At 44.9% G+C, this 27,152-nt stretch overlaps 1 protein-coding gene across 3 annotated transcripts in view; it reads left to right on the top strand.

Moving 5' to 3' along the window:
* The window catches only part of SH3PXD2A (SH3 and PX domains 2A), a 642,235-nt gene that overhangs the window by 557,077 nt on the left and 58,006 nt on the right, over positions 1-27,152 (top strand). For all 3 annotated transcript variants that reach the window (XM_033942411.1, XM_033942413.1, XM_033942412.1), the window contains 2 exons: positions 1,468-1,551; positions 25,642-25,759. In XM_033942411.1, coding sequence (XP_033798302.1) covers positions 1,468-1,551; positions 25,642-25,759 — 202 coding nt within the window. The remainder of the gene's footprint in view (positions 1-1,467; positions 1,552-25,641; positions 25,760-27,152) is intronic.

Here is a 27,152-nt window from a genome sequence, read left to right as displayed (position 1 = left end):
AGTGGGCTCACAATCTAGATTCTGTATCTGGGGCAATGGAAGGTTAGAAGGGTTCATAGACAACCCCGCGAAAGACAAAGGCGCGCGCCGACAACTGAGCGCAAGATGGAGGCGTTTGCCGAAGAAAATTACAGTTTTTAGGGGCTCCGACGGGGGGTTTTGTTGGGGAGCCCCCCCAATTTACTTAATAGAGATCGCGCCGGCGTTATGGGGGGTTTGGGGGTTTGTAACCCTCCACATTTTACTGTAAACTTAACTTTTTCCCTAAAAACAGGGAAAAAGTGGTTTTCAGTAAAATGTGGGGGTTACAACCCCCAAACCCCCCACAATGCCCCCACAACGCGGCGCGATCTCTATTAAGTAAAGTGAGGGGGTCCCCCACACACACCCCCGTCGGAGCCCTAAAAACAGTAATTTTCTGCAGCGCATGCCTCCGCGCTGCACTCAATTGTCTGCGCGCGCCTTTGTCCCGGCGCGCTTTTGACCTGACACCGGTTAGAAGAGTTAGAAGCAGCTTCAGTGGGAATCAAACCCAGTTCTCAACCCACTGCACTAACCATTAGGTTGCAATGGGAACATAAGAGTTGCCATAGTGTGATAGACCGAAAGTCCATCAAGCCCAGTATCCTGTTTCCAGCAGTGGCCAACCCAGGTCCCAAGTACCAGGCAGAAACCCAAAGAATAGCAACATTTTAGAGCTGAGATTGCGATGTCATAATGCCTCATTCCACCAATGCCTAAGAGCCAACCTCATCAGTGATGTCACAATGGCTTTATTATCCTATACTTGGCTCACATAAGAGCTGCCATACTGGGACAGACCAAAGGTCCATCAAGCCCAATATTCTGTTTCTAACAGTGGCCAACCCAGGTTGAAAGTACCTGGAAAGATCCCAAAGAATAAAACAGATTATCCTAGGAATTAGCAGTGGAGTTCCCTCAAGTCCATCTTAATAATGACTTATGGACTTCTCTTTTTGGAAGTTATCCAAACCTTTTTCAAACTGCTTTTTATCATTTTCTCTGGCAACGAATTCCAGAGTTTAATTACACGTTGAGTGAAGAAATATTTTTTCCCAGTTTGTTTTAAATATACTACCTAGCAGCTTCATTGCATGGCCCCCTAGTATTTTTGGAAAGAGTATTTTGGAAAGAGTAAACAGCCGATTCACATCAAACCCAGATTCTCAGCCCACTGCCTTAATTTTAAAATTCATCATCATTTTTATGTTCTATAAGACTTACAATATTAACTCCAGGGCCCAGGAGGTTAACCAGCTCTATTTATTCCATCTGAGAACCAAAATCCTCATTGTGCATATCATGTGATTAATTTGCTACCATACCCCATAATTCATGCGATGCTCATGTTTTGTTTTATTTATTTATTTTGTTTTCTTAATCCTCATCCCTTTCATGTCATATGTTTCTTTTGTTTCATGTTTCCATCAAATCTTCCATAATTAGTTACTAAGAGGCGCAAGGCTCATCTGCGGCGCTTGGACCGACGCTGGACGCTGGGAGGAATAGTCAACAGGCAACAGAGTCGAGGTGAATAGACTTCATGACATGCTCACTAGGGCTGTCAGAGCGGTGCTGGAGTAGGTGTCGCGTGGAAAAAGCGCCATCTCTCTTGAACTTTCTCTTTGGGCACCTTGTTCACTGTGGGACTTCCTGGCACTGGTGTATTAAGGGGGGAAGTCCGCCCCGGGCGCCATCTTGGTGGGGGCGCTACCCCACGCTCGCACCCCCTGTGCCTCTGTAAAATCTTCACCAGCGCAAGCAAGAAGTCTAGCCTGTTGCTTGTGCCAGCCTGGCTCCCTCTAAAATCACTTCCAGGTCGTGGAGCCCGGAAGTGATGTCAGAGGGAAAGCCAATGCCAGCACGAGCAGCAGGCCGGAGAAGCTGCTCATGCTGGTGAAGATTTAAAGAGGTACAGGGTGGGAAGGGAGGGCGCGAGTGTGGCGTGGGGGATGCAGAAGGAGCAGTGGGGCGTGGAAGGCGGGGGAGGGGGTGCTACCGCCCCTGGTGCCTCCCACCCTCACTACGCCACTGCTTCCTGGTACGTAGATTCTGCTTTCTCTGGTAGGAGTTTCCTCACACAAGTCAAATTTGCTGACAGATTTCAAGGGAACCCCTCAAGATACTAGTTTAAAAATTTGTCTGGTCATCGATGACTAAATTGGTATTTGTCTGTTTAAAGAATTGGCTTTCACTTTGGCCGACCTCATATTTACTGCAGTGAATCTAGGGGGCCCTTTTGCTAAAGTGTGTTAGGCATGCTTTAACACAAGACAACAGCTAACATGCAAAAGCAGTAGCCGCACTTGCAATATTTTTAAGGTTACTGCATGCTAAGCCATTTATGAAGGGAATTTTGTACTAGGGAGTGGAACTAGGTGGGCATGGGTAACGAACAGGAATAAAGAGTGTATAGCAATTAACATGGTGTTTGTACCACGTGCTAGGCAATTAATATGTAGTTCACTTAGAACCACTTATCATCTCCGAACTAGAAGGCACTAAACCCCCCCTTTTATGAAGCTGCATTAGGTTTTTTAATCGCCGTCCGCAGTAATAGCTCAAGCGCTCATAGAGCATAACGTGGCTTCTTAAAAAGGGGGGGTTAAGTTAATTGAAGAGCACCGTTAGAAATGGCAAAAAACGGCAAGGTTGAAGCACCTAAATAAAAGGTGCCGGAATCGTGGCTACATAGGTGCTTTAGGCCGCTGAACGCCAAAGTAGGCGTGGCCAGTGCTGAACGTGGCACCTACATGGGCACGATTCAAACAAAGATAGGCGCCTACATTTCTGGCACCTATCTTTCCCATAGGTGCAATGCTGAAACTGGCACCGATGTGCGATTGACATGCGATAGCGCTGGTTATAGAATCCGTTCTCTAAGTGCCCCCGGCTGCTAACTGCAAACTGATCACCATGCACTCATGCACCTGATAACATTGGACCTGCACTGGAAAATGCTGGATACACCTCCAATAGTTGCCCCTGTTGGATTTGCAACTAGCACAGGTTAATTTTCTTTGCTAAACACAGTAGCTTTAAAATCTAATGCACTTCAGTAAAAAGACCCTCAAAACTCGTTATCAGAAAATTGAAAATAAATGCATATAAAGTGTTCCAATGTAAAAAAAAAATTCATAATGGACATGCTCAGCTGTTTGGTTGAAATAACCATCTACTCAGGCTATCTACCTGCCTCCTAATATTTCCATATATTCCTCAGTTCTTAATTCTATTTCTGGGGAGTTCAGGAAAGAAATCTCTCACACAAGTGTGGTTAAAACTAGTCAAAGCTTTGAGAAGCGTTTCTACATCCGCCAACATAATGGGACATCAGAAAGGCTTCCTCAATACAGGTGACTCTCCATTTTATTGACATCATTAATTAATTCATTATTAAACATACGTAGTTGGTATTTCTTCCAATCACAATCCATGTACAAATTGAAGTCACATGGTTTCTGAATTTTACACTACTTCTTGGGGTTTTTTATTTATTTATTTACCGTCCCCCCTTCCCGTTTACAAAACCGTGATAGCAGTTTTTAGCGCAGGCCAGCACGCTGAATGCCCTGCGCTGCTCCCGACACTCATAAGTACTCATTGGAGTGTCGGGAGCAGTGCAGGGCATTCAGCGCGCTGGCCTGCGATAAAAACCACTCTCGTGGCTTTGTAAAAGGGGGGATTAATTCATTTTCTATCCCATTGTCCCCAAAGAGCTCAGAACGGGTTACAGGTTAAACATACATAATTTCAGTACAAGTTTACAATATAAGTTTTTATCCTAACTTGGCACATACTAGGGGTAAATCTATGAAAACATTGTTATTTCAACAGTTCTTAGAAAATTGTTCTAAGGAAAATTAGTTATCTTCTCTCTAAGATGTCAGATGAGGGTCTTCATTAATAAGTTATTTTCTCTATAATCAAACTATTTTCACTTTGATTATTGATTTTTATGTGAACTGAGCCGAGCTCCTTTTGGGGAGATGATATGGTATATGCCCCACCCAAGTTTCCAAGCACCCCTTTGCTACTTCCTGGCAGTTTAAAAGATTGTTCAGAAAATGGCTAATTCCCCTAGCACTTGTGCTTGGTCCCTGTTTCTTATCAGCACTCTGTAGTCCTCCCCCAGTACATACACGTTCCTTGCTCATTTAATATTCTGGCTGGGGAGATGTTTGTAAAGTGCAGTGCTGGTGAGCAGTTTCATTACAACTCCATGCCTTCTTCTGGCAAATTATTTTCTTCTGGGATATTAGCATGGCTCTCCCAGCCCATACTACTGGTATCACAGTCATACTCTGCTATTTCCATGCTTTCTGCATTTACATTTCCCATTCCCCTCCCCCTTCAGGGTAGTTGGAAGAGCAGACTGGCCAAGTTTCCCTTTCCCTCTCTGTAGCATTACTTTGCCTTTCCCTTACAAAACCCTCTGCAAGGTCCCAGTACTTAGCTGCTTGAGGAATTTCTGTTTGTCCTTCTCTGGGTGGCAAAAAGCTTCCTCTCTGTCTCTGTGGAGGGAATGTCCAGCCTGGAGCTGTGGGCTGGGCTCAAGCCTCCCTTCCAGCCTCAGCTGGGGTTAATTTATTTCCCTTCTGCTGCACGTCTGAAGGCTTACTTGCTTGCAGTTTCCCAAGTGTAGTCCCGCCCCGTTCTGGGTTGATTCTCTGTTTCACAGCTTGGTTTTGCAGAGAAACTTCTCTGCTCTTGGGAAAGAATAATGGCAATTAGATTGTGGTTTGGGAGCCCTCCCTACTGGGTTTCCTGGTGGATGGCTCTCTTGTTTTAACCCTGCTTGTTTTACTCTGCCTAAAACCTTATTCTCTGGCTGCTGAACTGGCTTAGCTTTAGGGATTGAGGGTTTTAGAGCAGGGTTTTTCCACATGACAGGGGCTTCCCTGGATGGGAGAGGATCTTGTTGCCATTATTTTAAGGGCTCCACAGCTGTTTGCCAATAACCAACTGCACGAGGTTAAGCATAAAATAATGGTTGAGGGTTTTATTTAGCTCGGCTTGAATTTTTGTGGGGGATCAGCACAGTCTGCGCCGTGTCTCAAATGTAATTGGACCTGCCCATGTATCCAGGAAGCTGGAACCTGAAGGGGTCTGTTGGATGACCCTGAGAGTTTTGAGGTGAAAAGGCGGAGTCCAAAGTGTTTTGTCTGTAAGGCGTGCCTCCTGGGAAAGCTTTTGGTTAGGAAGGGTCTGGGCTACCCTTCATTCTGGAGTTGACATAATTCTCTCCACAATCTGATACAGATGGGAAGATTTGGCTGCCGCAGCCTCTTCTACTGGGGGGAGCAAAATTCCTGGAGGAGGCTAGACCCAGACCCCGGAATGTAGGATTAGAAGTGCGGTGATGAATTAAGTAAATCTGTAATTTGTCCTGAGTAACTTGATGTTTCTGGGGAATGGCTGCTTTGGGGGAGAGGAGAAGTTAAACATAGGGAGGGGAAATATTGCTATAGGAAAAGAAAATAATGTTCATGTTTGTGAAAGCTGAGGGGTTGATATGTAAAAGGAATAATTTTGTACAGGCCTTGAGTGCTTTACTACTTAATAAATAGATTTGGACTAATAGGTGCCATGACCTTGGTCCAGTAATGCACAAACACCAATGCATAAGTTGTAAATTGTGTGTGTGCATGTGTGTTTTATAAAATACGCTGCCGCTCCGCCTCTCATCTACAATCCCAGAAATACCTTGGTTTTTATCCATGCTTTCTATCTGGGTTTTAAAAAAATAATTTATATTCCACATATCCTAAGTGGATTACAAATTATTCAGGTAACTGTCCTGGCAGGCTCCCACTCTATCTGATGTACCTGGGGCAATGGGGATTAAGCGACTTGCCCAAGGAGCAGTATGGGATTTGAACCCACCACCTCAGGGTACCAAGGCTGTAGCTCTAACCACTGCACCACACACTATTTTAGAAAGAATCGAGGCACCTTCTGTAAAATTACCCTCCATGGGGAGTAATTCAGGTCCAAGCGATTTACAAATATATAATATACTAGTCTTATAGCCCGTTACATTAACGGGTGCTAGAATATATGTGTGTGTTTTTATTTTATTTTTTTTTTTCTCTCTCTCTCTCCTTAGCCGCTTTCTGTATTTCTGTCTGTCTTTTTTTTTTTTTTCCTTGGCTGTCCACTACCACCCCTTGCCTGCTCCCCCTGTCCATTCTCCCTTCCTTTGACCTCCCCTGTGTCCTCCACCACCCCATCACTGCTCACCTTATCCAGCAGAAGCCCTTCTCCCTTTGTTTTACCTCCTCCTGTCCATCATCACCTCCTTCCTGCTCCCCCTGTTCAGCAGTAGGCCTGTCTTCATTTTTCTGCCCCCTCCCTGTTCATCTTCCCCTGTCCATCAACCCCTTTTCTGCCCCTCCATTTCCCTCCCACCCCACTTCCCTGTGCAGTATTTTCCTCCCCCCCCATACCATCCTCCTGAACTGCATGCCCTACTATAACCGCCGCGGCCGACATCCGACTCAGGCCGCCGCGGTCTACATCTACCTCGGGGGGAGGGAGGAAGAGAGAGAGCGAGCTTCGGGCGGCCAGCAGCCGCCGAAGGCATTGAGCATTTCTGTCAAGGAAACATTCCTGGTATCTGTTCATTTGAAGAGGAAACATGGTGTTGTGGGAGTAAGGGAAAGCCATAGCAAAGATTGGCTGCCGCGGCCTGCAGCCGCCGACAGCTGCGGCGGCCGGCATCAGACTCGGACCGCCGCGGTCGACATCCGCCTGGGGGGGGGGAGGAAGAGAGAGAGAGAGCTTCGGGCGTCCAGCAGCCGCCGCGGCCGACATCCGCCTCGGGCCGCCAACAGCCACAGCAGCCGATATCCACCTTGGGGGGAGGGAGAGAGAGAGAGCTTCGCGCGCATGCGCACTCCTATCTGCGGTGCCCTACAGCTCACAGAAAACGGACGCATGCTTAGGAAGTGCGCATGCGCGGCCTAGCATTTTATTATATTAGATAGAAAAGAACTCCATTTTAAAACAGAACAGGCCTATGTAGATCTAAAAACACACATACGTACACTTTCATATCTATCCACAAATTACAAAAACCCTCCTGTACCAATGTTAAATCACAGGATGCTCACTGAAGGACCCGTTTCCACTAATATAGAAACATGACGGCAGATAAAGGCCGAAACTGAATCTTCTCCAAATGCTTCATGAAAAAAAAAATTTTTTTCAACATAGTTTTAAAGGCACTAATTTTTGCTTCTAGCCTCAGATCCCGTGATAAGTATTTCCATAAATGTGGAGCAATAAAATAAAAAGCTTTATTTCTTGTGGATTTCCATCTTGCCCTATTGGCCGATGGAAGGATTAATCTATTATCTTAAATAGATCTGAAAGTTCTTGCTGGTGACTAGGGAAGTTCATTTTGCATATGGAAAAGGCCTTTTGTGAACCTGTGAGGCAAAAGACCTGCATGCCACATGCGAGTTTGTCTGGGGAGTTTGGGTGGAGCACGGATGGAGTGGCGATGAACTCATAAAAACATGAGCACAGAAAGAACGTGATAGATTTATGCCCATGCATGCGCTCAGTGGTGTAATAAGGGAGGTGAGGGGGGGAGGGGCAGACCAACCTGGGCACCATCTTCGTGGGAGGGGGTGCCACGCCTCTTCTCCTCTCTGCCTCCCTTACATACCTCTTTAAATGTTTACCAGCGCGAGCAGAATCTTCCACGTGCAACTCGCATCATCCTCGGATCCCTTCTGATGTCACTTCCTGATTGCCGGACCAGGATGTGATGTCAGAAGGGAGTTGAGGCTGGCGTGAGCAATGGGCAGAAGATGCATAGGGAGGGAGGGTGCTCAAGTGGGGGTGGGAAAGAGTGGGAGGTGCACAGCATGGTGAAGCTAGTCGCTACCCTCTCTTACTACGCCACTGACATCACCTCTCATCCCTGCTCCACCCAAACTGCCCAAGAACACCTACATGTGGAACATAGATCTATGGCTTCACAGGTTTATGGGCATTATTCCCCATGGAGAGTAATTTTTATAATAGGGCGCCTATGTTTCTTTCTGAAACAAAACTATGATTTGCCTAACACATAAGAAGATAAGCAATGTCTCCGCTAGGTCAGACCTGAGGTCCATCGTGCCCAGCAGTCTGCTCACGCAGCGGCCCAACAGGTCCAGGACCTGTGCATTAATCCGCTATCTATACCCCTCTATCCCCTTTTCCAGCAGGAAATTGTCCAATCCTTTCTTGAACCCCAGTACCGTACTCTGCCCTATTACGCCTTCTGGAAGCGCATTCCAGGTGTCCACCACACGTTGGGTAAAGAAGAACTTCCTAGCATTCCTTTTGAATCTGTCCCCTTTCAACTTTTCTGAATGCCCTCTTGTTCTTTTATTTTTTGAAAGTTTTAAGAATCTGTCCCTCTCTACTCTCTCTATGCCCTTCATGATCTTGTAAGTCTCTATCATATCCCCTCTAAGTCTCCTCTTCTCCAGGGAAAAGAGCCCCAATTTCTCCAATCTTTTCTATCTATCTCTCTCTATTTTTCTCTGTCTCCCTTTCTCTCTCCCTTTCTGTCCCTCTCTACTCTCTCTATGCCCTTCATGATCTTGTAAGTCTCTATCATATCCCCTCTAAGTCTCCTCTTCTCCAGAGAAAAGAGTCCCAGTTTCTCCAATCTCTCAGCGTATGAAAGGTTTTCCATACCTTTTATCAGACGTGTCGCTCTCCTCTGAACCCTCTCAAGTAACGCCATATCCTTTTTAAGGTACGGCGACCAATATTGGACGCAGTACTCCAGATGCGGACTCACCATCGCCCAATACAACGGCAGGATAACTTCTTTCGTTCTGGTAGTAATACCCTTCTTGATTATACCTAGCATTCTATTCGCTCTCTGTGCCGTCGGCTTCATTGTCATGTCCACCATTACCCCCAAGTCCCTTTCTTGGGTACTCTCATTCAGTAGCATCCCTCCCATCGTATAGTTATACCTCGGGTTTCTGTTTCCCACATGTAATACTTTACATTTCTCAACGTTGAACTTCATCTTCATTTATTTATTTTTAATGGGCACAACTGTTGTTCTCATACAACACGTGTAGCAGCTGCGCCCATTTTAAAAAAAAGCGGCCCGTGTTCTCCCTGCCTGCACACCAACTCCATCCCTTGCACACCCACCAGCAAAATACACACTCTCATTTCAAATCATGTACTTTTGCCTTGGTCAGTATTTTATGAGGTAAATTACGGCACAAGCAGCCAGATCCATATGTTAAATGACTGAACCAGTATTCACCTCCTTATAAAATTTCCCTCAAAGTGCCTATACACACATGAACATACCCACGTTCTGAATTGACGTCTTGGTTGTCGAAATCAGGGCAGAATTAAAGGGTGAGAAAACTAGGCAGATGCCTGGAGGCCGAATGTTTAGGGGAGCCCTGACAGATAGGCTAAGTAAGTGGTTTCCAGGATAGAATTTTTGCCATGGGAGATTTGCCCTGTTAGTCATGCAAATTCAGCAGTTCCCAGTGCAGAGGTTCGTGGGAAGAAGAGGAATGGGAGTGGGCCAGAGCCACTCCCGCCCGCAGGAGTCTATCTTTCTTCACTCCATGGGAAGTGTTGGCAAGCAGCGCGTCTAACCGCTCGCTCTCTCCTCCTTTGCCAGTTTGGCTCTTCATTTGGAACGAAGCAAAGCCTCATCAGAATATCAGCTCCGTGTGCAGAGGAGGAGGGAGCAAGTTGGGAGAACTGCTGACTGACTCCTGCCAGCTGTAGGAAACCTAGTTGAGGGTTCAGGGCAGGATGAAGGTGATGTGGAGAGGCCGTGAAAGTGATGATGTGATTATGGAGGAGCAGTTTAGAGGCTAACTTGTGTTCGAGGTTTAAAAATGTATATAGTGGACGGCTCAACTTTTGTTTGCCTAGGATCGACCAAAGAGTTAATCCTACCCGGGCTGGAATTGGGGAGGTGTTCGTACTTAAAGGCATAATTTTCAGTTTTCTATTTTATCGGGGAATAAAACAGTTATACAATTTAGTAGCTATGTTTTCCTGGGCTTACTTAGTGAAAGTGTGCATATGTGTCTGCACTTTAAAAATCTGAAAGAATCCAAAGCGTGAAAGTATAGATGGGAAGGAGCAGTTATAAAATTAGCAAAGCCCCTACCCCAGCAGCCGCTCTCCTGCCACCTTGATATCTGGGGGGTTTCTGGACACTTAGAACTTCCAGCTGGCTGTTTTCACATTTCTAAAGTTGGAGATCGTTGCCATATTTTGCAAGGTTAGCAATGGACTGGCTAAGGCAAGCGGAACGAGGTTTTCTCAAGCGCTGTTCCAGAGCAGGTCAGTGCCTTTTCCAAGAGGAAGAGATTTTCCAGAAGGAGAGGCAAAGACGGGGTGAGTGAAACAGAGAGAGAGAGAGAAACTGCTGAGTGAGGGGAAGACTGTTGGGAAAGAAATTTCTTGTGTGGTCGTGAGGATTCAGGAACCACATTCTGTTATCCGGTTTGCTTCAGTAGAAAATGTGAAATTTGAGGTAACCTTGATTCTCTCCTTCTTGCTAATATTTTTCTTAGGAACAAACTGACACATTTTTCTCTGCCCTGTGCCCCACTTCCCCATCATGCAGGAGCTTTGTAAATAGAGATGTATGAGATCTCCCGGGACCCCCACATGCACACGAGGATTGGTGGAGTTGAACCCAGCAGTTTAAAAGTGAGATGGAACAAGCATGCACACAAAAATTCCACAGATTGCAATGTGCAAACACATTTATTATCTGATAAACATGTAGAGCCAAGGCTAAAATTTAAAACTGGAGAAAACGATCGCAACGTGTTGTCTTCAAAAATGAAATACGACAAGTCAGTGGCATCTTCGTTTTACTTCATTCTGGAAAAGAAATGAAAGAAAATTAACATCTAGCTGTTTCTCATTAGAATCTTGGAGAGAGTGGGAGTGGGAGCCAGAAGGCCTTGAACATGCTCAGATGCTCAAGGCCCAGTAGAATCAGCGGCAGGTGGCAGGCTCTTTAGGCACCAGCATGGCCTGTGGGTTGGTGCTGCGTGCCGGTGCCCAATCGCGGGAAGGGTTTGGGTGGGGGATGATGCTGATTCTTGGGGGTGGGGTGGAAGCGCGCCAGTGGCTTGGGAGGGGGCTCTTTTGGGGATGTAGAACGAATCAAGCGAGTTTCCCTTACTTTCTATGGGGAAAACTCGCTTTGATATACAAGCCTGCTTTGGTTTACGAGCATGCTTCTGGAACGAATTTTGTTCCTACTTTAACCTCCACTCCACTCAGATTAGATTTTTTAAATACGTTGGTACAAATGTGCATCACTTTGCATTTGTCCACATTAAATTTCATCTGCCCAAATTCAGGACTTGGACTCTTCCATGGGTCGTCAATTTAAACGCACTTGGCAAGCTTTTTGGAACACTTTGTCCCAGAGGGTGCGGAACTGTTTTTTGAATAGGTAGTTTGTTACTTTTGTCTCCATTCATTCCTCTTTTGTTTGCTGTTTCGCTTTGGGTAGACGGGGGGGGGGGGGGGGGGGGGGGGGGGGAGGCGGGAATTGTTATATTGATATTGTGGTGTTTTTTGGACTGTACTGAACTTTATTTTTCAATAAAAAAGAGTATACTATAAGTTTCATCTGCCACTTGGATGCCCATTCTTGCAATTTCCTAAGGTCTGTCTGCAATTTTTCATGGTCTGCATGCATTTTGACAACTTTGAACAGTTCAGTGTCATTTGCAAAGTTAATCACCTTACTCGTCGTTCCAATTTCCAGATCATTTATAAATAAGTTAAATAGCACTATGCCTGCGGTACTCTACTATTTACCCTCCTCCATTGAGAAAATGGCCATTTAACCCTGCCCTCTGTTTTCTGTCTAATAACCAATTCCTAATTCACAACTGAACATATCTCTTTAATTTTCTCAGGAGCCTGTCATGAAGAAATTTGTCAAAAGCTTTTTGAAAATCTAGATACACTACATCAACCAGCTCACCTTTATCTACATGTTTATTCACACCTTCAAAGTCAAGCAAATTGGCGAGGCAAGACCTCCTTTGGCTGAACCCATGCTAACTCTGTCCCATTAAATCATTTTTGTCTACAATTTTATTGGTTCCTTTAGTTTGCCTGGCACTGAAGTCGGGCTTACCAATCTGTAATTTTCCAGATCTCCCCTGAAACCCTTTTTAAAAATCAGTCTAACATTGGCTACCCTCCAATCTTAAGGTATTATAGACAATTTTAGCAATAGGTTACAGATCACTTACAGCAGATCAGTAGTTTCATGTTTGAGTTCTTTCAGTACCCTGGGATGTATACCATCAGGTCCAGGTGATTTATCACTCTTTAACTTGTCCATTTGGTATAGTACGTCTTCCAGGTTCACTAAAATTTCTTTCAGTTCCTCTGCATCATCACCTTTGAAAATAATTTCCGGTTCAGGTACATCTCTTACATCTTCTTCCATAAAGACCGAAACAAAGACTTCTCAAGCATTGAATTCCAGAGTTTAATCATACATTGAGTAAAGAAACATTTTCTCCAATTTGTTTTAAATTTACTACATAGTAGCTTCATTACATGCCCTCTAGTCCTTGTAAGCAGTTTTAATGAAAACTGGAAAATAATTTAGCCATATTTAAACATTATCAGATAAATATTTAACTGCAGTAGCATGATAGTTTTAAAGTACCAGTCTGCAATTTAAGAAAAATATATGTACTGTATGTTTCACTCCATAAGATGCACTTTTTCCACCCCCAAAAAGGAGGTGGAAATAAGGATGTGCCTTATGGAGCAAATACCCAACACCCCCCCCCCCCCCCGTTATCTTTTTTTCCATTCTGGTGCCCTCCCTTGCTGGACGTGGCTGCCTGCCTGGTTCCCATGAGCAGTGACGGCTGACGTGGCTGCCTCCGAATCGTGTTCTATTCCCTTGCGGCAGAGTGGCGCACAAGGCTGCCTGCCTGGACCTGCGTCACTTCCACAAAAAGCGGCACAGGACCGGGCAGCCAGCTTTGTGCGCTACTCTGCTGCAAGGAAAAAAAAACAGGACTCGGTGGCAGCCGCATCAGCCATCTCTGCTTGCAGGGACCAGGCAACCGCGTCTAGCGAGGGAGGGTGCCTGAATGAAAAAAAAGGTAATGGGGAAAGGGAGGCCGGGGCCTGCCCTGCCCTGCCAAATTAAAATTAGGTATGGGGGAGAGGCCTGGACCTGGGCCTGTATGCCCTTCTGAATTAAAAATAGAGAGGGAGCAGAGAGAGGCCGGACCTGTCTGCGGTGAGGCCTGGGGGAGGAGAGAGGAGAGAGACAGGAGAGAGGCCTGTCTGCCTGCGGGGGCTGCCTGGGAGGGGGAGGCCTGCCTTCCTGCGTGCCCTGTCCCTACCTGTCAGCCTCTAGGCCTGCCTGCCCTGTCCCTGTCTGCCCTGTGCCCTGTCCTGGCCTACCATTAGACCACCAGAGGGGGGACAGGGTACAGAGCCTGGCAGGGAGGGGGTACAGGGTGCAGAGCTTGACAAGGAGTTTGGGGTTGGGTGCAGAGCCTGGCTGGGAGAATTTGGTCAGAATGTTATTTTTCTCATTTTCCTCCTCTAAATCTAGGGTGCGTCTTATGGTCAGGTGCGTCGTATGGAGCGAAAAATATGGTATATTCAACACTGCTGTCTTGAAAGGTGGTGGGAGTTCAGAGAGTTTTTGACAGTTCCACTTAAAGATTTGTTCAATAAATCCCTGGAGATGGGAGTGTTTCTGTGGGATAAAGTAGAAAAGAGGATAGTGAAATTCCTAGAGACAACATGGCTTTATTAAAGGTAAATTGTGCCAAACGAATCTGATTGAATTCTTTGACTGGGTAACCAGAGAATTAGATCGAGGAAGTGCGCTAGATACAATTGATTTAGATTTCAGCAAAGCCTTTGATAGGAGGCTATTGAGCAAACTTGACCGACTGAGGTTAGGACCCAAAGTGGTGAACTGGATTAGAAACTGGTTGACGAAGAGACGCCAGAGGGTGGCGGTTAATGGAATTTGCTTGGAGGAAGGAAAGGTGAGTAGTGGCATGACTCAAGGATTGGTGCTGGGGCCGATTCTGTTCAATATGTTTGTGAGCAATATTGCCGAAGGGTTGGAAAAGCTTGCCTTTTTGCGGATGATACCAAGATTTGTAAAAGAATGGACACCACGGAGGGCATGGAAAACATGAAAAAGGATTTGCAAAAGCTGGAAGAATGGTCTAATGTCTGGCAGCTAATATTCAGTGCAAAGAAGTGCAGAGTGATGCATTTGGGGATTAGAAATCCAAGGGAGATGTATGTGCTTTGAGGTGAGAGGCTGATACGACGCATGCATGGTGTTGTGCTGAGAATCACAGTAAAACTAAAATCACTCCTCCCCCATGGTATTTTTTTTTTTTTCTTTACTGTGGTGTCAGAGCTTAGAGAATTGGCCCTGAGTCTCTACAGTTTTATAATGTTATAACATAGTGGGTGATGACAGATAAAGCTAATAAAGGGCATGGAGGACCTCTCATATACTGACAGACTGAAAAAGCTGGGACTTTTCTCCCTGGAAAAGCGGAGACTTAGAGGAGACATGATAGAAACCTTCAAGATCATGAAGGGCATAGAAAGAGTAGACAGGGACAGATTTTTCAAATTATGGGGAACCACAAGCACAAGGGGGCACTCGGAGAAATTGAAAGGGGGAAGGTTTAGAACAAACGCCAGGAAGTTCTTTTTCACCCAAAGGGTGGTGGATACATGGAACGCACTACCGGAGGATGTGATAAGCAGGAGCACGCTAGAGGGCTTCAAAGAAGGTTTGGATAGGTACCTGGAGGACAAAGGGATTGAGGGGTACAGATAGGAGTAGAGGTAGGTTATAGGGATAGGATTAGAGGTTTGGAGGCAGTTACAAAATTAGACAGGGACACTGTTCAGGCAATTAGGCCTGATGGGCCGCCGCGGGTGCGGACCGCTGGGCAAGATGGACCTCTGGTCTGCCTCAGCGGAGGCAACTTCTTATGTTCTTATAAAGACCTGAATAGTCCATGCAGTCTGTCCAACAGTCACACTGACTATCAATTTATGATTAAACCAACTATGAATTTGATATCAAATACCTAGGGTTACCAGATTTTCCTTTGGGAAAATCCAGACCTATGGCCACACCCCCAAAACCACCCAGTTCCGCCTCTGTCATGCCTTGTTCCGCCTCCCAGCCCTGCCCCCGAGACTAAACCCGCACATGCGTGGACACGACTCAATGAGGTCGCATGTGTGTGACATCACCGCATGGCGCCCGCGCATGCGTGGATGCCCCTTCCCGACGCGATTTTACCGGACAAAGTGCCGGGTTTTGAAAAGCCGTCCGGACCCCCGGACATGTCCTCAAAAGGAGGACATGTCGGGATATCCGGACCTCTGGTAACCCTAAAAATACCTGATCATGATCTTTGCTATTTTGGGGACATAGACATCGGCCTGGAATTGTCCTCAGGGTCTAACTACTGGCGTTGCCATTGTGTAATACATATTACAAAATGTTAAATGACTTTATGAAAATGGCAGATAAATGCTAGAAAATCAGGGGAAAAATCTTTTTAAAGATGCTTGTGACTGCTAGATCCCTGAATCAAGACCGCACACTCTATTTTAGACTTCCGATCTTTTTTTTTAGCCCAACTCCAGATTAGAGAATGGCACGGTGACAAAATTCATCACCGTTCCCGTCCCCATGGATAATCGCGGGAAACCATCTTCATGTCATTCTTTAAGGAGAGAGGTAAGAATCAGAGTATAATTGGGCACAACCACTGACCCGCAAGCTTTGCTCTGAAGAATGCTGAGATTGAGCAGCAACATTCCAGAGCAGATATTGTGATGTCATAATGCCTCATTCCACCAGTGCCTAAGAACCAATCACATCAGTGATGTCACAATGGCTTCATTATCCTTGGTTCACAAAAGAATCAGAGTATGAATGGCCACAGCCACTGACCCGCAAGCTTTGCTTTGAAGAATGCTGGTGTAGAAGGACTGAGGTTGAAACAGACACTACAGAATGACAGTCTCTGGTATCCAGAGCAGATATTGTGATGTCATAATGCCTCATTCCACCAGTGCCTAAGAGCCAATCACATCAGCGATGTCACAATGGCTTCATTATCCTTGGCTCACATAAGAATCAGAGTAAGAATGGGCCCAGCTTTGCTTTGAATAATGCTGGTGTAGACACTAAAAAATGACATGGGATTATTTCCCACGGTTATCCGCGGGGACGGGAACGGTGATAAATTTTGTCACCGTGTCATTCTCTAGTGGGAATCTCCAAAATTTCCCATATAATAATAATAATAATTTTATTTCATATATACAGCCAAAGCCATAGTAGTTCGAGGCGGTTTACAACGAAGAAGAGCTGGACAATCAGCTAAAATGGTACAATGGTACAATCAGAGAAAACAGGAGGCAGGGAAAAATGGTACAAACAGAGAAAATAGGAACAATCAGCAAACAGTGGAACAATCAGCGAAAAATGGTACAATCAGCGAAGATAGGTACAATCAGGGCAAAAAAAGGTACAGGGAAGAAGGTCAAGACAATCTGCGTAAAGGACATGGTAAGATAGAAGGGGTCAGGGTAGGGCAAAGGGGTCTTGGGGTATGAATCGGGTGAAAAGATTAGTTTTTAGTAGTTTCCTGAAGTTTAAGTAGGATGAAGTGTGTGAGATGATGTGGGCCAGCCAGTTATTGAGCTGACCTGCTTGGAAGGCAAGAGTTCTCTTGTATTCAGGCTCCCAGGCCTAACCTAGGCTCTCCTGCTGCTTACAGAGCTAGTCCATTAAACTGGTCACTTAATTTGGAGGAGAATGAAAGAGCTGATGTGCGCAGGACTGTTTAGCCGCTTTAGTGCATAGTTTGATTCTGAATCGGAGCCTTCATTAATGACCTTTCCCCGACAGGGATACAGATTTGCTGTGCGCTCTCTCTCATGCGTGTGCCTTGCAGGAATTACGAGAGCTGAGCACGCTGCAAGCATGTGAAGGGCACTTTATTTGACATCAGTGGCTTTCATCGTACTCTGTGTTGAGTAATCTTTTCAATTAAAATACTTTCAGAGTAAATTTTGAAGTGAACCACATGCTTAAAAATAGAACTGGTAAACAAATAAATCCCTCGAAGAGAACATTGACACGTTTTTCTAGTTTTTTCTTTCCAGTTACTTGGTGGGCATCTCATGTTTACTGGCATATGCGCACCCCCTAATGGTGTTTCTTTTTTTTTCTGATTCTTTTTTTTGTCTGATCTTTGATGAAACTAGTGAAGAATACAGTATTTCTTCCAGAAGGACACGGTACTACTTGAAAGGGTCCAGAGAAGAGCGACTAAGATGGTTACGGGGTTGGAGGAGCTGCCGTACAGTGAAAGATTAGAGAAACTGGGCCTCTTCTCCCTCGAACAGAGGAGATTGAGAGGGGACATGATCGAAACATTCAAGGTACCGAAGAGGATAGACTTAGTAGATAAGAACAGGTTGTTCACTCTCTCCAAGGTAGGGAGAACGAGAGGGCACTGTCTAAAGTTAAAAGGGGATAGATTCCGTACGAACGTAAGGAAGTTCTTCTTCACCCAGAGAGTGGTGGAAAACTGGAACGCTCTTCCGGAGGCTGTTATAGGGGAAAACACCCTCCAGGGATTCAAGACTAAGTTAGACAAGTTCCTGCTGAACAAGGATGTACACTGATAGGGTTGGTCTCAGTTAGGGCGCTGGTCTTTGACCAAAGGGCAGCAGTGTGAGCGGACTGCTGGTCATGATGGACCACTGGTCTGACCCATCAGCGGCATTTCTTATGTTCTTATTTTATTTATTTATTTTATTTCTTCCATTTCTGGGTCGCTCATACCTGTACAAGCTTTAGGCAACATTACAGAGGAAGGGGCTAGAAGAGGGTAAGGAGTACTATGGAGGGCAGGAAGGAATGGAGAGGAGAGAAGCATGTCGAATGTTTCATAAAAATTCCTAACTTTACAGATAGGAGCACCATCTGTGTAAATGATATCTAAATGAATTAAAGGGGTATGTAAAAAGGAATAGAAGAGAGGAACCGATAAGCAATAGAATTCAGTTAATAAAATAAAAAGCACTGCATGAAAACACAAGAATATCCAAAAGCAGGAACAATGCGTCTCCCGTGTCAGCTCCAACAAATTTTTGAATAGAATAGACCCTCCCCAGAAATCCCTTTCTCAGAAAACTACACACACCCCTGAGCAGTCACACCAGCCTCACCCACAAACACACACCAAGCACATACCCCCTTCACTCAAAATGATTTAAAAAAATAAAATAAAATAAAAAGAATAGGGGTAAAAACAATGGCATAAAATTTAAAATAATTCATAAACTGGAAAAAAAAAATCAATTAAGTCTGACAGAAGTCCAATTTCCTGAAGAAGCTCTGTTGCCTCAGCATATTTTAAATAATCCCAACGGCAAAAGTCCAGATGATTTGATTATTTTGCTGCTATGCTATGTCTGGGTAATTAAATTCAATATTCCTCATAACCCCCAATACTCCCCTTTCTAGAATGAACCTGTTAACATGCACAAATTGTTAATACAATATTATGCTTAATATATATTGTATTTTTTATTTATTATTAAATACCAATAAAAATATTAGAAAAATAAATGCACAATTGGACTTCACACTTCTAAGTTATAAACTTTGGGCTCCTTTTACTAAGGCCCCCCTTTGATTACACCACGCTAGCATTTTTTAGCGCAGGGAGCCACATTGAATGTTCCGCGCTGCTCCCGATACTCATAGAGCTCCTATGAGCATCGGGAGCAGCACGGCTCCCTGGGCTAAACTCGCGTGGTTAGAAATGAAAATGCTGAGAGATTGCAAGTCTAAAGACTGCTGAGCAGTAAAGAGAGCTGGATAAATGCACCTTTATCCACCTTTTTATTAACTGTCCTTCTAAAATGAAAATGATGTCTGCTACACCTTCTGGATGAGTCACCTTGCACGGATCCTGATCTTTTGACTTTTCCCTTTAATCAGGCAATGTTTAACTGAAAGGCAACTAAACAAAAGAGCAGTTTCTAACTGCCTAACTGAAAAACCTTTGCAAAAAAATATGTTCTGTAGGGCTCCTTTTTTTCTAACTGCATTTTAAACTACTGTAAACACTAAACAAAACTTTCCTCAACTACTCTCTGTGCCCTAATCTGATTTTATCTTAAGCTCTTAAATGCAACCTAAAATACTAATCTAGACTAAACACTTTTTATATAAAAACCCTGAGACTCTAAAGGCTACACGATTGCCTAAACTGACTTGCTGAAAAGGCAGAGTACTGAACTAAAAAGTAAGAGAGAAAGACAATGAAATAGCCAGTTTGAATGCCAGCAGGTAAGATATTCCAATGGAGTTTTTCTTCCCCTTAGCAGATCCTCACTACTCAGCACTTCTTCAGGATAATTTCCTAAAAGAGAAGTCCGAAGGCTATGATTGAGATGGCTTGAGGAATTCCACTGCTTATTCCTAGGATAAGCAGCATAAAATCTGTTTTACTACTTGAGATCTAGCTAGGTACTTGGGACCTGGGTTGACCACTGTTGGAAACAGGATGCTGAGCTTGATGGACCTTCGGTCTGTCCCAGTATTTTCCAGTAAGGAAGAAGTAGGGAATTACAGGCCGGTAAGTCTGACTTTTGTGGTAAGCAAATTAATGGAAACGCTTTTAAAACAGAAAATGGTCAAGTTTCTGGAATCCTGTGGATTCCAGGCAACATGGATTCACTAGAGGGAGGTCTTGTCAGACAAATCTGATCAATTTCTTTGACTGGGTGACCAGAGAATTGGATATATGCAGTGCGTTAGATGTGGTGTATTTAGATTTTAGCAAAGCCTTCGACAGTGTTCCACAGAGACAACTAATAAATAAACTGAGTGCCCTTGGGATGGGTCCCAAAGTGATGGGCTGGGTCAGGAACTGGTTGAGTGGAAGGCGGCAGAGGGTAGTGGTCAATGGAGATCGCTCTGAGGAAAGGGAGGTTACCAGTGGTGTGCCTCAAGGTTCTGTTTTTGAGCCTGTTCTTTTTAACATTTTTATAAGCGATATTACTGAAGGGCTGTTGGGTAAGATTTGCCTTTTTGCGGATGATGCCAAAATCTGCAACAGAGTAGACACCCAGGATGGTGTGAATAACATGAAGAAAGACCTAGCGAAGCTTGAAGAATGGTCTGAAATTTGGCAGCTAGAATTTAATGCTAAGAAATGCAAGGTCATGCATTTGGGCTGCAAAAACCTGAGGGAGCGGTACAGTTTAGGGGGTGAAGAACTTATGTGCATGACAGAGGAGTAGGACTTGGGTGTGATTGTTTGTGATCTTAAGGAGACCAAACAAGTTGAAAAGGTGACAGCAAAAGCCAGAAGGATGCTAGGGTGCATAGGGAGAGGTATGGTCACTAGGAACAAGGAGGTGTTGATGCCTCTGTAAAAGACTCTGGTGAGACCTCATTTAGAATAGTGTGTGCAATTATGGAGACCGCACCTTCAAAAAGATAAAAAGGATGGAGTCTTTCCAGAGGAAGGCTACTAAAATGGTATATGGTCTTTGTCATAAGGCGAATGGGGACAGACTTATAGATTTCAATCTGTATACTTTGGAAAAAAGATGGGAGAGGGGAGATAAGAACATAAGCATTGCCTCTGCCAGGTCAGACCAGGGGTCCATCGTGCCCGGCAGTCCGCTCCCGCGGCGGCCTCCCAGGTCCATGACCTGTAAGTGTTCCCTACCTAACCTAAAACGTCCATACCCTGTTCGCTTAATGTCCTGTAAGGTAAACCTCTATCTGTACCCTGTTATCCCCTTCGCTTCCAGGAAGTCATCCAGTCCCTTTTTGAACCCCAGATATGATAGACGTTTAAATACCTTCATGGCATAAATGTGCATGAGTCGCGTCTCTTTCATTTGAAAGGAAGCTCTGAAATGAGAGGGCATAGGATGAAGTTAAGAGGTGATAGGCTCATTATTCTGTTTATCCTCAATGCAATTTAGAGGCATAATCTCCGACTTAGTGGCATTCAATTTATAGCCAGATACCATTGCATTCTGGTCAATGACTTTGCGGTATAGAATCCGGGGCAACATAAAGTTTGATGTCGTCTGCATACGCAGAAAGTTTGACTTCACCATCATCGTATTTGAATCCATGGATGCTTTGATCGCCGCCAATAGGGATTCTAGCTCTCCCCATTGCTTTTGTAAAAAAATGCTCCCCAGGCTGGTTGCTTATATTGAAGGCGCCTCCGGGAACCTAGGGAGGCCCGCAGGCCCACCTAAGCTCGCCTATGGCTAGGCGGTAGCCTTAGGTGAACCTAGGCGGCCATACACGTCTCCCTTGTAAGTAGGGTAAGTAGACGCAGCCACTATACTTAATCGTGGTAAGGGATCTCCCTGCCACGATTAGTATAGCGGCCACGACTACGGCCGCCAGTCCCTCCCAGATGATTGTAGCAGGAGGGTGCCCAACCCCTCCTGCCCACAGAACCCACGATCGCCGGCAGGAAGGTGCTCAACCCTTCCTTCGGTAGGCCACGCCCCCTGAAGATCGCCGGCAGGAGGGTACCCAATCCCTCCTGCCGGACCCCCCCAACAACCCCCCATCAAAACATCCCAACCCCCCTCCCCACAACCCCCCCCACCTGGAACCCCCCCCTGGGGCTTACCCGCAAGTTGGCCAGACAGATCCGTCCGCCTCCGTCCAAATGAGGCGGGCCCGCCCCTCCCCTGCCCAACCCACAGGATCCTAGGGCCAGATTGGCCCAGGCGCCTAAGGCCCCTCCCTATGGCATTCTATACAGAATCCGGGCCTAAATGCTAACGTATCCATTATATTCTATGGGCGCGTTCGCATTTAGCACGCGCTAAATCGATTAGCATGCCTTAGTAAAAGTACCCCTTAGTTACAAAGCTGGCTACTACGTGTATTCTATAAACTGCACCTAAGCAAGTTTTTGTTCTGTACCAATTTTTCCAGCACCGTATATGGAATTTAAGCTCTCCCTTTTACAAAACCGCGGTAGTGGTTGCCGTGCAGCAACCACTCCAATGCCCATTAAATCCCTGTGGGCTTCGGCGCGCCCTTAATTCTTAATGTGTGGAGTTATGATTGACAAAAAAATAGTGGAAAAACCTGCAACCTTCAAAAGAAATGTTGTGGGTTTTTTTATTGTAATTAATTGCAACTTTAGAATTCAGATAAATATATAGAAGGGAAAAAGACCGTGGCAGGCTAATTGCACTGAGGTCAAGAGTCATGACCTTATGACTTATGACCTTGTAGTTCTGCCTCTGTCGGCCTCCGTTGTAATCACTGGTCAAAAACCGTCTGAAGCTTTATACTAATATTTCTTTAAATTATTATTTATTTACTTACGTACAAACACTCGATACATCGCATATCACATAAACATGCAGCCAACCGGTTCACAAAACGAAAAGTCCAAGAAAGACAAAGTTGTAAGAGTGAGGTGGGAGGAGAACATGAGAATAGCCTTACTGGGTCAGACCAATGATCCATCAAGCCCAGTAGCCCATTCTCACAGTGGCCAAAACCCAAGGTGTAGCAATATTCCATGCTACCGTACCAGGGCAAGCAGTGGCTTCCCCCGTGTCTTTCTCAATAACAGACTATGGACTTTTCCTCCAGGAACTTGTCCAAACTTTTCTTAAAACCAGCTACGCTATCCACTCTCACCATAATCTTTGCCAACGCGTTCCAGAGCTTAACTTTTATCTGAATTTAAAAAAATTTCCTCAGATTGGTTTTAAAAGTATTTCCCTGTAACTTCATCGAGTGTCCCCTAGTCTTTGTAATTTTTGATGGAGTGAAAAATTGATCCACTTGTACCCATTCTACTCCACTCAGGATTTTGTAGACTTCAATCATATCTCCACTCAGCTGTCTCTTTTCCAAGCTGAAGAGCCCTAACCTTTTTAGTCTTTCCTCATACGAGAGGAATTCCATCCCCTTTACCATCTTAGTCGCTCTTCTTTGAACCTTTTCTAGCTTCACTATATCTTTTTTGAGATAAGGAGGCCAGACTTGAACGCAGAGTGTGTCTGAGAAATCCAAAGAGGGGATTCATGTATTACTCAGAGAATATGTTTGATTAAAAAGCCAAGTTCTTAACTGTTTTTTTTTGAAAGTGACAGAAGAAGGCTCCAGTGGCATAGAAAAGGTAGGGAGGAAGGGGGGTGAACTGTCCCAGGTACCATCTTGATGGGGGCACCTCTCCTCCTCTATGCCCCTCCCCCAATACCTCTTTGGTTCTTCGACGCTCCCCCCATAACTCTTTGGCTGTTCCCCAGCGCAAGCAGCATCTCCAGCTTGCCGCCCGCACTGGTCTCAGCTCTCCCTCTGAAATCACTTCCTGGTTGCAGGACCAGGAAGTGACATCAGAGAAAGAGCCGAGGCCGGCAAAAGCAGCAGGTTGGAGGTGCTGCTATCACTGGCAAAGAGTTAGAGGTATGGGGGAAGGGAAGGTGTGTGTGGAGGGGGAAGGAGTTTGGAGGGGGGGCAGTGGAGGGCACTGTCCTGGGCCCTTCCTACCTTCATTATGCCACTAGAATGCTCATTTGTTTTCTGTGGGAAGAGTATTCCAGAGTTTTAGAGCACCATAAGCAAAGGCGGTTTCCCGGGTTATGTCTAGGCATGTGTGATGGCGACAGAAGTTGCGCAAGGGTTGACTATGAAGATCGGAGAGAACGAGTGGCTAAGATTGGTAGAAATTGAATGTGGAGCAGAAGGCTTCAGTTCCTTATAGATCAGAGTTCGTGATTTGCATTGAATGCCTGCTGAAGCTGGTACTGTATAACTGAGTCTTACACTCGGTATGTAAATGTAGGTGCCAAGTTATAAAATGAGGGAGGGTAATGCCCCTGAAAATTCACCGATCGGGAATTTGTATGTTCAGTGTCCACCCCTGAGCATGTAATTCCCTCTGAATATCGACTGGTTATATTTGTAGGTTTCTACTTTACAGATTGCTCACATACACTTTTCCCTCCGAATCCGCGGTTTCAGTATAATCAGTTATTCGCAATTTTTTTTTTTTTTATAAAGCTGCATTCCGGACCTTCCCCACCTCCCTCTCGCCTTCCCCCCGGCATCCTGGACCTTACCTGGTGGTCTAGTGGGCTTTCGGGGCACAAGCAATCTTCCTACGCTCCTGCCCCGTGCAGATCACTCATAGAAAATGGCTGCCGTGAACTCCCATCGTAGATCACGGGAACTCACGGCAGCCATTTGCTATGAGTGATCTGCATGGGGCAGGAGCGTAGAAAGGTTGCTCCTGCCCCGAAAGCCCGCTAGACTACCAGGTAAGGTCCGGGATGCCGGGGGGAAGGCGGGGGTGGGTCAGAGCCAGCCAAAAAGTTATTTGCGAATTTTCAACATTCGCGGGCCGGTCCTGCCCCCTAACCCCCGCAAATACTGAGGGAGAAGTGTATTTATCCACTGACATATTTTCCTTTCTTTTACACTATTTTGAGTATCCCACTTAAGGGTCATAAAGTTCTGTGGGTCTTTTATACTCGGGGGCTTTGCACCAGTGTTCCAAACCTAATGAAAGGCATAATTCTGCTTTGAGTCTTGTGGCTGATATTTGTACCTGCCTTTTGTGTGGGAAAAGCTGCAGATTTGAAAATGAACAGCGCCTGTCATTTGTCTAATCAGCACTCCTGGTTTTCCCTGCCTTATGGCTCAGTAGTTCACCCCTCTCCCGTTGGACTCAGTCAGTATATTTCGGTTTATAAACTCCAGCAATTTTATTTATAATTTTTACTTGATATTGTCCTTTTTTAAATAAAAAATTTTAGCTGTATTTTACTATAAAATTATCGTAAACCGTTTAGCTATTCCATGATAGCTGGTGTATCAAGTGACAAATAAACTTGAATACCAGAGAATGATGAGCAATCAGCTCTGGTTATGACCAACCAAGGTACACTCCAGTGACGTGGAGACCCTTAGATTTAACCACAGAACTGAGTGTAGAAAACTCAGGGGAAAATCTTTCAAAAGATCTTTGCAACAAGCATAGATTTTCATAGAGTTGGGTAAGGTAGAATTTTCCCTGGTTCACTTCCACAATGGACACATCTGTATATCCTTCCAGACATTTAAGCATGAACCAAAGCTATCATTACAATTTAATTTAATTTCCATATTTATATCCCACTTAACCACAAAGTTCCAAGTGGGTAATAAAATTGGATACATCTGTGTATTCCATCAATAATTCCAGTTCCCACCCTACTCAGGTCGTAGATATTTCTGAAATAACTATGGGCTCCTTGTACTAAGGTGCGCTAGCATTTTTAGCGCACGCAAGCCAAAAAATGACCACCTGCTTAAAAGGAGGCAGTAGCGGCTAGCGCACCTTTGTAAAAGGAGCCCTATGTCTTTAAAGCCTTCCTAGATAACCCAATATTAGACAGGCGTCTAAACGATAACGCTTTCTGCTGTAAATGTCAACGGAGACCAAATTTGTCCTGCTTTTGTTTGTCGTCTCCTTTTCACAGAAGAGAAATATGTCACTGTGCAGCCGTACACCAGCCAAGGAAAGGATGAAATTGGGTTTGAGAAAGGGGTCACCGTGGAGGTCATCCAGAAGAACCTGGAAGGGTGGTGGTATGTAAGGTAAGAAACTGGAATAGGGTCTTGGTTCCTTCCTTAATTCTGAGTGTTGGCTTGCAATTTCAGTTTGCGTAGTAAGAAGAAAGTTCACCTCCTACAAGCTTGCTCTCTTACGTACGTTGCATGCCAGGGGCATATTAAAGCAGCACTTCAGCTTAGCGGCATTTCAGGTTTGGAGGTTGGGGGTGAGGGTTTTCTTCCTGCTCTTGTGGACTTCCTGTTGCTTAGGCTACAGTGCTGTAAGCCTTCCTCCAGAACTAGCGGTGGATTCATTCAGAGCTTTGTACCCGCAAGTTCTCTGTTGGACTCAGAACTAGAGTCTGCTCCTCCATGAACCAGCACCCAGATGTGGGCACAGCTGCAAACTATGGATTTTGTGCGCACGATTTGTACAATCCCAACTAATGGAAGTTATACGCATAACTGCTAATTAGCACCAATTTGTGCCAACTATAGCCAGTAATTGGTGGTTAACCTCAATTAGCTAATTATTTAAATTGTTATGCACGTATCTGGCACTTTTCAATAACTGTGATTCAGGATTTTCACAGGAATGTGTACAAACATATAGGCCCTTTAATCGACGCGAAAACTGATTACGTTATTTAAAATCAATTAAAATCACGTTTAAAAAAGAAAAAGAGGGTGCCTCCACAAACAGCACCGGAATTGCAACTATGGAGACACCTACCAGCGCCTAAGGGTAAATTAGGTATGGTTAACACCAGAAGTACCCTTAGGCATTAGTAGGCACCAACGTAGTCGCAATTCTCTTCACAGATAGGTGCCGGAAATGTAGGGCTTGAAAACCCAGGCTTACATTTCCGGCGCCTATCTCTAACATAATTGCGATTCTATAAACGGTGCCATTGCATGATTGACACACGAAGGGCATCTATTTTGTGCATGGCTGCTGATTGTGGCACCGTTTATAGAATCCGGGCCATAGTACTTTCAAATTGTATAACTTTATAAAATTATAATATATATATATTTTATTTTAAGCTAAAACATTTACCTTCTGGATTAGATGGTGGAGGGGATGCTTTTCCCTGCATCAGGATATTAATAACTAGAAAACAAAATGGGGCCTATTGAGCTGCACAGTTAATAGAAATATAGAAACATGATGGCAGGTAAAGGGCCTGCCCATCTGCAGCATCCACTATCTCCTCTTCTCCCTATTGGCTAAGGCTCTTAAAATTTGCATATCCTCTTCCTATAGGCTAAGTCTCTTTGCACCTGCTTTGTGAAGTCATAGAGCTGTCCATCCACAGTAACCATTATCTCTTTTTCTCTCCGAGAGATCCTTCATTCCTATTCCAGGCCCTCTTGATTTTCAGACAAAGTCTCTGTTTCCACTACCTCTTCCGGGAGACTGTTCCACGCATCTACC

Source organism: Geotrypetes seraphini, chromosome 4 (assembly GCF_902459505.1).
Source record: "Geotrypetes seraphini chromosome 4, aGeoSer1.1, whole genome shotgun sequence".
NCBI lineage: Eukaryota > Metazoa > Chordata > Amphibia > Gymnophiona > Dermophiidae > Geotrypetes > Geotrypetes seraphini.
The sequence above is the reverse complement of the archived record's forward strand: the minus strand, read 5'-3'. Positions and strand labels throughout refer to the sequence as shown.